Source organism: Pseudopodoces humilis, chromosome 5, assembly GCF_049639895.1.
Source record: "Pseudopodoces humilis isolate 2021_Gansu_Grassland_sample_001 chromosome 5, ASM4963989v1, whole genome shotgun sequence".
NCBI lineage: Eukaryota > Metazoa > Chordata > Aves > Passeriformes > Paridae > Pseudopodoces > Pseudopodoces humilis.
The window spans coordinates 29,609,372-29,622,004 of NC_142204.1; the positions used below are offsets into that span (position 1 = coordinate 29,609,372).

At 38.9% G+C, this 12,633-nt stretch overlaps 1 protein-coding gene across 2 annotated transcripts in view; it reads right to left on the reverse strand.

Annotated features, from left to right (window-relative positions):
• Positions 1 to 12,633, reverse strand: part of PLXNC1 (plexin C1) — a 70,236-nt gene that overhangs the window by 22,721 nt on the left and 34,882 nt on the right. Inside the window, exons 15-21 of one of the 2 annotated variants that reach the window (XM_014249107.2) lie at positions 9,996 to 10,095; positions 8,870 to 8,971; positions 8,414 to 8,517; positions 4,615 to 4,656; positions 4,008 to 4,132; positions 3,260 to 3,458; positions 1,713 to 1,859 (exon numbers count right to left, since the gene is read on the reverse strand). In XM_014249107.2, coding sequence (XP_014104582.2) covers positions 1,713 to 1,859; positions 3,260 to 3,458; positions 4,008 to 4,132; positions 4,615 to 4,656; positions 8,414 to 8,517; positions 8,870 to 8,971; positions 9,996 to 10,095 — 819 coding nt within the window. The remainder of the gene's footprint in view (positions 1 to 1,712; positions 1,860 to 3,259; positions 3,459 to 4,007; positions 4,133 to 4,614; positions 4,657 to 8,413; positions 8,518 to 8,869; positions 8,972 to 9,995; positions 10,096 to 12,633) is intronic. The other variant, XM_014249108.2, reaches the window with a different exon arrangement.

Here is a 12,633-nt window from a genome sequence, read left to right on the forward strand (position 1 = left end):
ACTGCATGCATAGAAGTAGCTCTAGAAAAAGTATTCAAGGTTCTTCAGCAGTTTCAGAGTCATTAATCCCCCCCAATTTGAATGTGTGCTCTCAATTTGAATGTGTGCTATAAATAAGAGAAGTCAACTAATTCCACAGGACCAGATGTTTCTGTGCAGTCTACTAGTAACAGGCATACTGAGCTTGCTTGAAAATTGTTGCTCTGCATCACTACTGCGTTTTGCATCCTATGGGTACATACAGCAATATATTTAAATTTACTCTGGATCTCAAATACATGTCAGAATGCAGCATACAAACAAGGAAACCAAAGATCTTGGATTATGTGTTTGATTTTTACTCACAAACTTCCTTTCCAAATGCACACTCTGGCAACTTAGCTTGAAGTACCTTCAAATGCAGTCTCTAACAACAGCTTTGTAAGAGGAAGATTTGACTATTACTTTATCAGCTTGAAGCTTTCAGTAGAAAATGACAATTCAGAAATGATTCACAGAAATGTTGCCATTTCAGTGAGTTTCCTACGTGGCCCAGTGAGATAAGTCCAATGGACTGCTGACCAGCCAAATTTTCCAGGGTCATGTAGCCTATTCCAGTATATGGCATCTTAGCACCTCCAAGTTCTGCCTCAAAACAGAAGACAGGCAGACCTGGAAACTTCAGCCCTACCAGAAACTGAGCATATGGGCTCTGAAAAGGACTGAGTTCTCCCCCAAAGCCACCAGCACTTGAATTGTCCTTGCCATGGTCATCACTGCCTGCCAATTTCTGCTCCCAAGGTGTGAAGCCCACTATTCAGCAGCACTTCTCATACTCCTCATTATGTCAGGTAACTGACCAGAAACCAGGAGTTAAGAAGCAAGGAAGCTACAAAAATGACTGGAAATAAACATTTTTAAGTTCTCAGACCTAAAATCACCAGGAAATTCTGGAGCAGAAGAGTGCTCTGAAAACCTTTTTCCGACCTCCTACTCTAAAAATCACAATTTTTACATGCTCCAAAGTGCAATAATCCTGTTATCCCTTCTCATCTCAGTGCCACAATGACAATCAGTAAGGGAACTCCAGCTTTCAAAGATGTTTGGGTGCAACTGGAAAACACGAAGTACTTCTTAGGTGCTTTGAGAAAGGCAAAAAATCTATGATAAAGTTCAGGAGCTTAGCTAGACTTCTCAGATAAGCAACTAAGTAAAATCCACCATGTTATAACCTTGCTAATTTGAGAATGATTTGGTGCTAATAATATGGAAACCCACAGCAAATCATTGCCTGAAGATTAGCCACAAGTAAACACAAAAAAGAAAAGAAAAAGAAAAAGAAAAAGAAAAAGAAAAAGAAAAGCTCTGAATTCCATTCTTTCAACCATTCCTGAAGTGTAGTTTAGTTTAAATTCTAAGCATGTTTATATTTTTGTAGTATACTTTAAAATAAGAAGTATTTTTTAATACCCTGAGACTTCATTTAACCTACTCTTTGGTGATTAATGCATGCTGTGAAGTGAGGAGTAAGTGCTATTTGTGAAACATATATCAGTGAAACACCAGCTAGTTAAACTCTTAGCATGTTTGGAAACTTTGTCAGCAATAACATTTTTACTATCTGGGTGCTTAACCACTACCTTAGTATCTTAAGAGTCTTATTTTAGCTTCTTAGAAACAGAGAAAACATTACAGCTGCCCTTCCTGGAGAGAACACAAGCTGGCAAACATACCACTGTTTTGAATTCAGACACTTGCCACAGCAGCCAGTCTTCATTAAGAGTGTAGAGGGCTTTGCAAGTTATTGCATCAACAGGTCCTTTGTTTATCCTCTGATTGAGGGTTGTCACCAGCAAATAAAAAGGCTCACCAATTGTCTCCTAGGACAGGAAAAAAATGCAAGAAACGTTTACTTTTGTAATCATTAAATGAGCATGAATAACTAGGAAAAAATCAAGTGTAACAAATGGTGTTATTTCCTTTTAAGTAACTCATTATCTTGCAATTAGAAAAGAAAATCCCTCCAAGCAGATTTATCTAGTTATTTGTTTAACCTCCATCTTTTGCTTTTCAGTGTGAGTCTCATGCAAATAGCAAGGGACATCTGGAGTGAGTGGCAAGATAGCTCACAGCCCCTTGCTGTGCACAAGCACACTACAGACAAGCTGCTCCTACTCCACCTGGCAGACACTTCCTAGTTCCACCGAAGAGTGGGTGGGGGGGTGAGACACGCACATGTTCACATGCCTACTTCAGCTACTTCTTCCATTTTCAGTCTCGTGAGAAAACAAGCTAACAACTAGTTTCCTTTCAAACTGGTGTCAGAAAGGGGTTTCTGTCTCTGAAAAATGTCTTGGGAGCAAGCTGGTGGGACTTACCCTGGTGCATCAGCAAAAGAGGAAATGAACCGAGGCTTTGCTCTCCTGCCTAAACCCCAGGGCTCAGGAGAGCACCTGAGAAAGGAAAGATGTATCTCTATTTCCATGTGACACCATTCCTGCAGCCCAGCTAAGGCATCTCACTAGCACAGCTCTGTAAAAATAAGTGTCTGGTGTATTGAGAACATATCTCTGACAGTTCCTTGGCACTCTCCTTGGCTCCAGCAAACTGCTGTGAGCTGCTGAGCCTCAAACAATTCTGCTGCTGTATTAATGCAAGCACTGATGAGAGTGATACCAAGTGTGATAGAATCACATTGATAAGAGAGACAGGAAGAGTAACCAAGCACTGAAACCAAGAACAAAGTTTTATCAAGTTACTAAAAGAAACAAACATTAAAACGAAACTAAATGCATATTTTGTTTTCATTTGAAGTAATTTAGGTCTTGAAATCTGCAATACTGCTTGGAGGTTGAAAAGTTTGGAAAGAAGTTTAGTTTTCCAAAGGATGGCATTCCTTAAATCTCCATTTCTTGGTAGCTTTCCAACAATTTGCAGAGGGCTACAGCTGCATTTTAACAAGTGTATCAGTCTTTTAATACGATCACAATACATCTCACTGGGCTGAAATGTCTGGTGTGAGAAAAAGATATGCTGGAATTACAAAATTACCCAAATCTTGGCCAAATACATGACACGATCATTGCTTGGTGATGTGCTCTTTTCCTGCATTGCACTGATGGCAGCCAGCTAAGCCACCTAAACTAGAAGAGTGCACACTCATAATGTTAAATGCTAGACTGATTCCTTTAAACTGATCCCTGTGACAGCTCCTATGGAAAAAAAATCAATTAAAGAAATTCTCTGCATATCTTAATGGAGTGAAAAGATGAACACGTACCCGGAGAAATCCAGAAAGGCAGACAGACATCCAGTTTGTCAGCAATTTTTCCACCACAGATTCAGTTCGTCTGAGCAGGAGCTTAGGCTGTACATTGCTCGACTGCTCCATCAAGTCCCTTGTCAATACTTCCAAAATATGGGTCAGATAAACTAGCTTAGTTTGTAATGCAATAGTCAAGAAAGATGCAAACAAGCACCTGTGGGGGAAAAAAAAAACACAATGCTTTAATTCCGGAATTTCTCTTCCCAGTTATCTTTAATAAATGAAACACACTTTAGTGCAGTTCATATCCTAAGTTTTCACTCCTCAGGCACATAAACTGTCCACTGTTCTCTACAAAAATATAAAAAATGCAAGTCCATCTGCTTTTGTGACTATTTTTTAAACACAGAACGTGCGTCTCTAAATTTAATTTTGCAGAACAACACCTGCTCCAGTGACAGAACATTTCTAAACTGTAGAACTGTTGATCTAACTGCAGGAAGTGTTTACAGTTTTGAACTGAGCTTTCCTGCTCCTTTACCTCTTTGTTTATATGTACAAACATTCCAATTTCTCTTTAATTGCTTCTTTTAATGGCAATGTTTTTTCTTCCTCAGTGTGTGCAGATGGAGAAGGAAAAATACTCCAGAGTGCTCTAAGTTTGTTTTGCAAAAAACAGAAAATACATTTGTGTGCTACAACCCATGTTGTTTTTTCCTGATAATTCTTTTTCTTGAAGATGATAAGCATAATCATACTATACCTGTCTTTCACTGAGAAATTTTTCTGCTTTTCAAGGGTGTGAATGAGAGTAACAAGAAAGTTCTTGTTACAAATTAAAGCATGCAACATGTTGAAGCTTTCATCCTTGCTCGTTTGGTCTCTGCTCTGGAATAGTTAAACAAAAATAAGCAAACTGTAGTTTGGCTATGATGGATTCTTAATGCTCAGAAAAAATGGAAAGCAACATATGGGATAAGATTCTGGCCTTATTCAAGTTAGTGGGAATTTTGCATTTATTTAAAGGGTCTTAGGATTTTACCAAAAATGCACTTGTGTTTGTGTACAACATAGAATATACACATGCAGAGCATTCATTTTCTGCCCTATACACAAAGCAATGTCAATAGTTAAGTTTGACCATCATTTCCCATTATGAGATTCTGTTTTATTTAAGTCAAATACACACTGGATGACAGCATTTTACACTTCAAGCTCTTTGTACATATAAATTGACATAACCCTCCTCATGGAGAAAAGGGAACATACTGAAAATGCAAGCTGACGTGTTCAAGAACAACACTGAGAGAAGGGATACAATCACTCTTGAAAAAAAATAAATTAAGGCATAGCACACTACATCAGCTTACCTGTGGCATTTCTTCACTGAAGATGGATGCAAAGCCTCCTGACTAAAATATAAGGGGATATTTATCATTCATAAGTACACCAAAAGTTTCTAACACATGTATGTTTAACACACCAAGCATGTTCTTAATACTACTTGAAATAAAACAATGGAAATGCCGACTTCTAGAGCAGATACAATATAAAAACTCTACACAGTAACTTCTGCAAAGGTGCTGCTAAAGCTCACTGGAAAGTGAACTCTCAAAAAATGACCTGGTATCAGTGTGCTGTGTGTGTTACTTGATGCTGCTGAGCTGCACTAGCATGGCAGTCAACCAATGCTCCCCAGGAAGTGAGAGCTGTGTGTCACTGTCATCTGCAAATGTGCTGGTGTGCAAAGGGTGCTGCAGGCTGCATCCTTCCTGGGTGGCAGCAATAGCCTTTGCTGTACAGGGCTGCTGGTAACGAAGTGACACTTGAGCTCATCTGCTTCCATTCATTTCAAGGCACTCCATGAATATTCACTGATGAAATCTCCAGGAGGTCCATGCTGGCAGTTTCCACTGAAGCACAGGTGCTATCACACATCCAGTCCTAGGAAAAGCTTTCCCACAAAAGGAAGCCCACAGTTCTCAAACACCTTGTCAATGCCTCTTGAGCAACAATATACACTATTTACTGACATCTGTTTTAACTGTCATGCTGGCAGCCTCTAGTTTCCTTACAGATCACAGAATGGTTTGGCTTATAAGGGACATTAATGATCATCTAGTTCCAACCCCACTGCCATGGGTAGGGTTATCTTCTACTGGACCAGCCTACTTAAATCCCAGTCCCATCTAGCATTGAACATTTCCAGGGATGGGGCACCTACAACTGCTCTGGACAATCTGTTCCAGGGTCTCATCATCCTCAGTGTAAGAAATTTCTTCCTTATGTCCAATTTAAATTTATCCTCTTTCAGTTTAAAACCATTAACCTTTGTCCTGTCACTACAGGCCCTGGTAAAAAGTCTGTCTCCATCCTTCTTATAAGCCCCATTTTAACTGAAAGGCTGCCTTCCTTTCTGAAGGCTGAACAATCACAGCTGGCCCAGACATTCTTCATAGAAGAGGTGTCCCAACCTTCTGAGCATTTTCATTGCCCTCCTCTGGACTTGCTCTAAAAAGTCCATCTTCTTCTTGTGCTGGGGAACCTCAGAGCTGGATACAGTGCTCCAGGTGGGGTCTCAGAGGGGGAGAGAGGGAGAGTCACTTCCCTCAGCCTGCTGGCGATGCAGCCCAGTGTATGACTGACTTTGGGCTGTGAGCACACACTGGCATTTCACAACTCATTTTTCCTCTACATACCTGATTGTTCATCCCTCCCTTTCCTCATTCCTCCTGTTCTACTCTACCCTACCAAACCCTTCTTCCTCTTTCTCCACTGGCTATTCCCATTTCTCCAGAACTTCTTCAGCAACCCTAACACCAACTACCAATAAAAGACAAATGCACGCGTGCGTGCACACAGAGTAAAAGAACCAGAACGGTGTTAAAGGTTAAAAATGTGTGTGAACAGGGAGCAAACATCAGAGCATTACACCATACAATCTGTGAAACTGAAGGAAAACAGAAATAATAAGACAAATTTAACATGCAAAGCAAAAATCAGGCTTAGCATCAAGAATATTTTGATATAATGTCCATTTAACACCTACAAGCATTAAAAACTATTAAGCCATATTAAATATAGAAAACTGATGCAGTGGGAAGCAAGACTCTTAAAACAAAGATGGGGTCTATCACTCTTAATTTTAGGTTTTGGAGTCCCTCTTTAAGCAACTTTTCCCATCCTAAGGGAGATGCCTCAGACAAATGGGATGAATCGCTTTCCTGAGCTGCCCATCTCTGCACTGACTAAAGAAGATGCTCAATGAACAACTTCAATTTCCATGCTTAAACAGCTTAGATTAGATGATACAAAGCCCATCAATCACACTGGGGGCCACAAAGAGTGCAATATGGACATAATTCAAACACATGTGGTTAGTGAAGGAAGTGGTGGTTTGACACTTCGACCCTTCTGTCAACCCTTCTGACACACTCAGTTGCAATATATACCCCACTGGCTTTTCTGTTCATCTATAATATTTGTTCAGTGGAACACTGCTTTTCTGCCACATTCATACAGCGCTAGGCATGTTTGGACACTCCTGCAATGTAAACAGTAACTACTTAGCAGAAAAAATTGGCATACAACACATTAAGTAACTTGCCTGACACTGTATGTTTGTAGAGAGCTAAGAGTAGCAAGTGTACCTTCGTGGGATAAATATTTCAAACTGAGACAAAATCCAACTGAAATATTTCCAGGGCGTGCAGCGGCATGAGACTCACCAAAGCAAAACAGAAACCCTTCCCATTTTTACTTTACAGAATGCAGCAGAGTGGAAAATTTTGCCTTTTCTTCTTTTCATTTGTAGAGAGCACAGCATTTAGGTTGAGTCAGCTTCTACAGACTATTACTGTTTTGACATGGGAAAGTATAGGAAAAGGTATATTCTTAAGAATAAAACTGCTATTGTAATGCTAATATGCCTGACAACAAAACAAACAGAATGGAAAGAGATGCAGGAAGTAAAGTTTCCTTTCTACTTTCTTCAGACCACTTGGTGACCCTCTAAAAATCAGTCTGGGGGCATAACAGTAACACCAGCAGAGATATTCCCAGTGTTCTTTTGTGTGAGGACTGGACTCAAAGCATACAAGGAGTTTGCATTATGCAATTGCTAAATATTATTCTGACTTAGTGTCTGGTATTTGGTGTTTTACAAAAATCAAAGGCCCCGATTCTGCACTGTCACATGTATTTATCACAATGAGTTTTTACTAGGATCACAAACAGCAATAAAGTGAAGCAGTGTGCAGACAAGAGTGCAAGACTTGGCTGCAGCAGTGATGAGAAATACATTAAGCCTGGTGGGTAATTCACATCCATACCAGTTATGACCTAAACCAACCAAGTTTCTACTTACTGGTGTCAGTCATGCAGGAAAATATCACCAGTTGAGAACACAGCTTCTGCCAATTGGATAAATGCTCATAAGCACTGGTTAACATCACAATATAATATTGAAAGCTGTGGCAAAGGCACTTATCAGCATCATAATGTGCCACACATGCAAAAAAAAAATTAGTAAGAGAAGTAAAACATTCAAGAGAACACCTCTTTGCTCATCTGATGCAGTGGCACAAGCTGCTTCAATGAACACTGAAAGTACCTGCCTCTAAACTGGAAAACCTTAAGTACTTATGTCATTTCTAAGCATTTGAGCTGCACCCCTTTGAATCAACATCTTACCATTTCTGTCAGCACCTTGGTGTAAAAAGCCAGCACCATCTTAGAGCCATTTCTTCATCCCAGAAGTTTAATTAGGAAGTGTCTTGATGTTAGCTAGTATGTTAGCTAGCCTGACTGTTACTTTAATTAGCTACACCATTGGAAGTGAAAGCATGGCAACAAAAAAAGCAATGGATAAATTATAGTTTAGTTAGAGATGGCCTGAAAGGAAAGCAGCTCAGTGAGGCTGAATAAAAAGAAATGGATACACACACAACCCTTGAAAATTCAAGAATGTTGCTTTATCTGCAGCATAAAGGCTTGGCTAAATATAAACAGCTTTAAGTGTTCTTTGGTAATTCTTGATTTAAGAAAAGTTTCCTGTGTGAATGAAGTGCAATTACTGCATAGTATTTTCTTTAGTTATTTGATCCTGACCTTCCTCATTTTTTTGACTATTAGACAGGGCTGACAACTGAAAGACTTGTAAATATTTACCTCTGGAAAGAAAGTTCTAAGAGCGAAGTGTTTGTAGTCAAGGAAGGGAACTGTTCCAAAACTATCCACCACATCTAACTCATCCATCTGCAGCTCAGCAAATCCTGAAAAAGCACCCCCCATCAACCCCAGAGAGTTAGTTTAGTTGACACAAAATCAGCTTCACGATTATAACTTGGCCCAAGTAGATATTCCTTAAAAAACAATTTTCAGGGAAGAGGGGTTGTTTTTATAGCTGATGCTCTTACGAGATGGAAAGTAGCAATCTACTTTTTTGTTGAAGGAAATACTACATGCAATCCTATTAACTCAGCTCTATCTGCTACTGCAGTGCACACAATATTGAAGAGGAACTCTGATACAGCACAAAAATATTATAGCAGCTACAAAATGAAAATGTTTATATAATGTGAGCATCTTGACAGTTTCAGTTCAGAAAATATGCTGCACACCTACCCTCGCGTATTTCCTTACGAATTTCATATTCCAGCAGTTCAAGTTGCTGACTCTGTTTACGAGTTAACTCTTTGGATTTGTATCTAGTAACTATGAATGCCGCTAAAAAGGTAGAAAAAGAGGCTCTGAGTACAGAAATCACAGAACAGAAAACTCCTATACAAGACATATTTTATTATCAAGAAACAAAAAGATTAATGTACATTTGCACCATTAGTTGTCCCTGTGCTAGTACCCATCAGCCCTAGTTATCTGGATCTATACCTCAACATTTAGTAAAAATTGCTCCTTTTAACAAGGTCTTGAATTGTCAACCCAACTTTATTTGAAAGTGCAGCACACCCTGCTATATACAGCATGCACAGTGAGACACAGACTCTAACAACCACTTCTACTAATAGCAACCTACTTAAGGTAGCACTGATTAAACAGAAAAAACAGTTTTTATGAACAGAACATCCAGTTACAAATTGTTAACTTTTATAAAGCTTATTTAGCAAGAATAAAGGCATGACATATGGTTCCTTTTTAAAATGAGCTTTAAAAAACAGGAATCAACCAAATGAACAAACCCCTATACTTATTAAAATAACTAGAAATTTATCAAATACATAACCAGGTAAAAACACCCAGAAAAAAAAAACAACAGGAGCACCAAGAAGAGAAGGGGATAACTATTTACCTCCCTCAGTTTCGTAATGACCCACAAATTCATGAATGATTCAAAGGAGACTGAGCAGAAACACCACAAACACTGCCTGAGGATAAGCAGTTTGTTAGGGAACATCTGCCCCAGGGACAGGAGGGTAGCTGAGCTCTGACAGCTGGAAGAGACCAAATTGTGACACAAGGATGTCAGTTCTGTGGCTTGCTTCTTGAAGTGGAAGTGAGCAATCCCAGCAGAGCAGACAGAAATACTGTCTTCTAACATGCTTGTGACGTGCTGCAGTCTGACAATTCAGACTTCACCACCAGAACAGAGTTAACTTTGTCCACTCTTATTGGGAAGAGGGTAAAATCACCAGACTGTTTGTGACAGTTCCAGACATGTGAGTATGTATAGTGTCTGTGTCATGTTCAAACCCTTCAGCAAATCAAAAGCTGATAATACATTATTTGTACTTACCTATAATGACACCCACCACAATAGGTAGCAAAATAAGAACATATAAATATATGTGTGATGATGTTGGTTTGACTTCATGCTCAAAATTTCCTAATTTGACCTGAAGAAAAGCAATGGCTGTGTTAATAGAGGACAGGCATTCAATCAGTGCTTAAAATGACATTTAACGTATTTAAAGAAAAGTATTTAAGGCACATAAAGACAATGGGAGATTATTGGGAGGACAGTAGAGGCTCAGCAAAATGCATATGAACCAACATTTACTTAACTTTTACTGTATTTCATGTTTAAGCAGGGTAACAGAGCAATGATGAAAAAATTTGGAGGTCCTTATGTACCATGAAATTTTGTCATGCTCTTGCTGCAATCTAGAGCCCTCAGATGAAAGGCAAGATCTGCCTCCAGCTTGCCAAGGGGCTCATGCACTCAGTCACTGGTAAACATTTTGGCACTTGACAACAATGAAGGCATGTGTTTGCACTCACAGTGTTACTCTGCTGAGCAGAAAAGTAAGATAAGACTCATAATAGGAATGAGGGAAGTAGAATTTTTCATAGACACCTGGCCTACATCCTACTTCCCTATTTGCAACTTCTTTATGTTGTAGGATTCCTACAGTGTGTTCCTGAAGGTCACTAAGAAAAAATGCAACATATGATACATGAACATGTTACAAGTACAACATCCCCAACAGTGGGCTTTTCAAAGGCAGGACAGGCATTAATTCTTAGGGAAACATGAAAGTGCTGAAGTCTGCCAAATGCCAAACTGAGGCATTCACCACTGATAATTATGGCAGAAGAAATTTCACAAAGGAGGATCTGAAAGAGGACTACAAAAGCACATAAATAAAGGGTGGCTAAAACTATAAACAGGCTAGACATAAAAATATGTTCTGACATATAAAAAGAATACCACCAAGTGCCAGGGATAGAAATGAGCTTGAGATAATTGAAAAGGAGGGTTGAGTTGAAATTATTTTGGGTTACAGCAGGGAAGGCAGAGATCTGGTGATTGCAATCAGTGGCTTGTCACAGGAGGTGAGCAACCAGGGCAGCTGCAGACTGCCAACTGGATACTCACATCACAGCTATACAGACACAAGCAAGCAAAAAAACCCCACAGGGCTGGAAGGACACAGCCTTTGTATTTCCGGGGCTACAAAGAACAGAAAACAAAGCAGATCTATTTCCTTCATCAAATGTTACTTTTTCCTCTGATGTCTCTATGTTTTCACAGTTCCTATGCAAAGTTCTTTTGGTCTGTGCCTTCCTAGGATCCTATTAGCCTTTTCCAAGGCTCAAATACATTAGTGACTAAATACATCATCCATCCTGTGACTAATACATCTACTTTTCTAGACTTGTCATGTTCAACTGAAGACTTCCTAAAGCAGAAATTTCTGTTACTCATCCTTGTTTATTGAAAACCGAGATAAAGCATTCACTTAATTTTCTGCTCATATTTCAATTATCTTTATTCTTCACCATAACCTTATCTAGTATTTCTTCACTTATCTTTTATCTTGCTTATGAATCACAGACTATATAAAGTACACCTGAATTAATCCAATTCCTATTCCTAAAATAATTTCATTTTTCTGCATGACATTATAAAACCTTCTCTGGACTGGTAATGCCTCTGAGCTTTATGTCATCAGCAAGTGTTATTACCGCATGCCTTATTTTTGTGTTCAAGTCAGCGGTGATATTAAAGAATATCTATATGAACATCAGCATTGCCCAGAGTCAGCTCTCCACACACAGCATCCAGTTTTTCTAACCACTGGCACCCTCATAATCACCACATTAAATAGTTTACTGAATGACTTCCAGGTACATGTGATCTATCGCTTTTTTGTTGTTGAGGAAATCGCTCATCTTAGGAAATAAAAATATCTAGCATGATCTGCTTTCATTAAAAAGGATTTGACAATTATCCCATTTTCCACTTACCTCCAGGTCTTTCATGAGTAATTCAGAATACATTATAAAGTTTTACACAGAGCTAGGATTAAATCAGCAAGCCTCCATTTGCCAGGGGTTTGGGGTTTTTTCCAATTTCAAATACTGTTTTTTTATTTGCTGCTCTTCAGTCATACATTACATCCCCTGACTGCAGCTTTATTTAAAATCTTTCCTACTAAGCCTACATTGTCATGTGTCAGTTCTCCCTCAGTGCTACAATGGGAATGATCCTGTTCCTGCTGTCTTCAGCCCTTTGATCTGAATCTTGCTTCTGTCACAAGAATGGCATTTTCTACTCTGACACCTTCATGCAGACTGATCATTCTGTCTTTGAACCCACACCCAATATCTTCTTTCTTCTGGAAAACTAAGGCAAGAGATACATTTATTCTTGAGCCAAACTTATCTTTTATACCCATCTTATCCTTTTTTTCAGTGGCCCTACTTCTTCTATTATGATCTATTCATAAGGTTTAAAAAACATGTGAGGATTTGCTACTCTGATATTTTTCTTATGTTGGAAAAAAAAAATTTGAGGTACTAGAAGTGCCATGTTACATGATAACTATTGCATTTGATTTGCTTTAGTAAAGTGATGACCTTTCTATAACAGTCACTTCTATGAAGTTTGCAGGATGAGCATGTGATACAGCAGGGCAACACCGATTTTT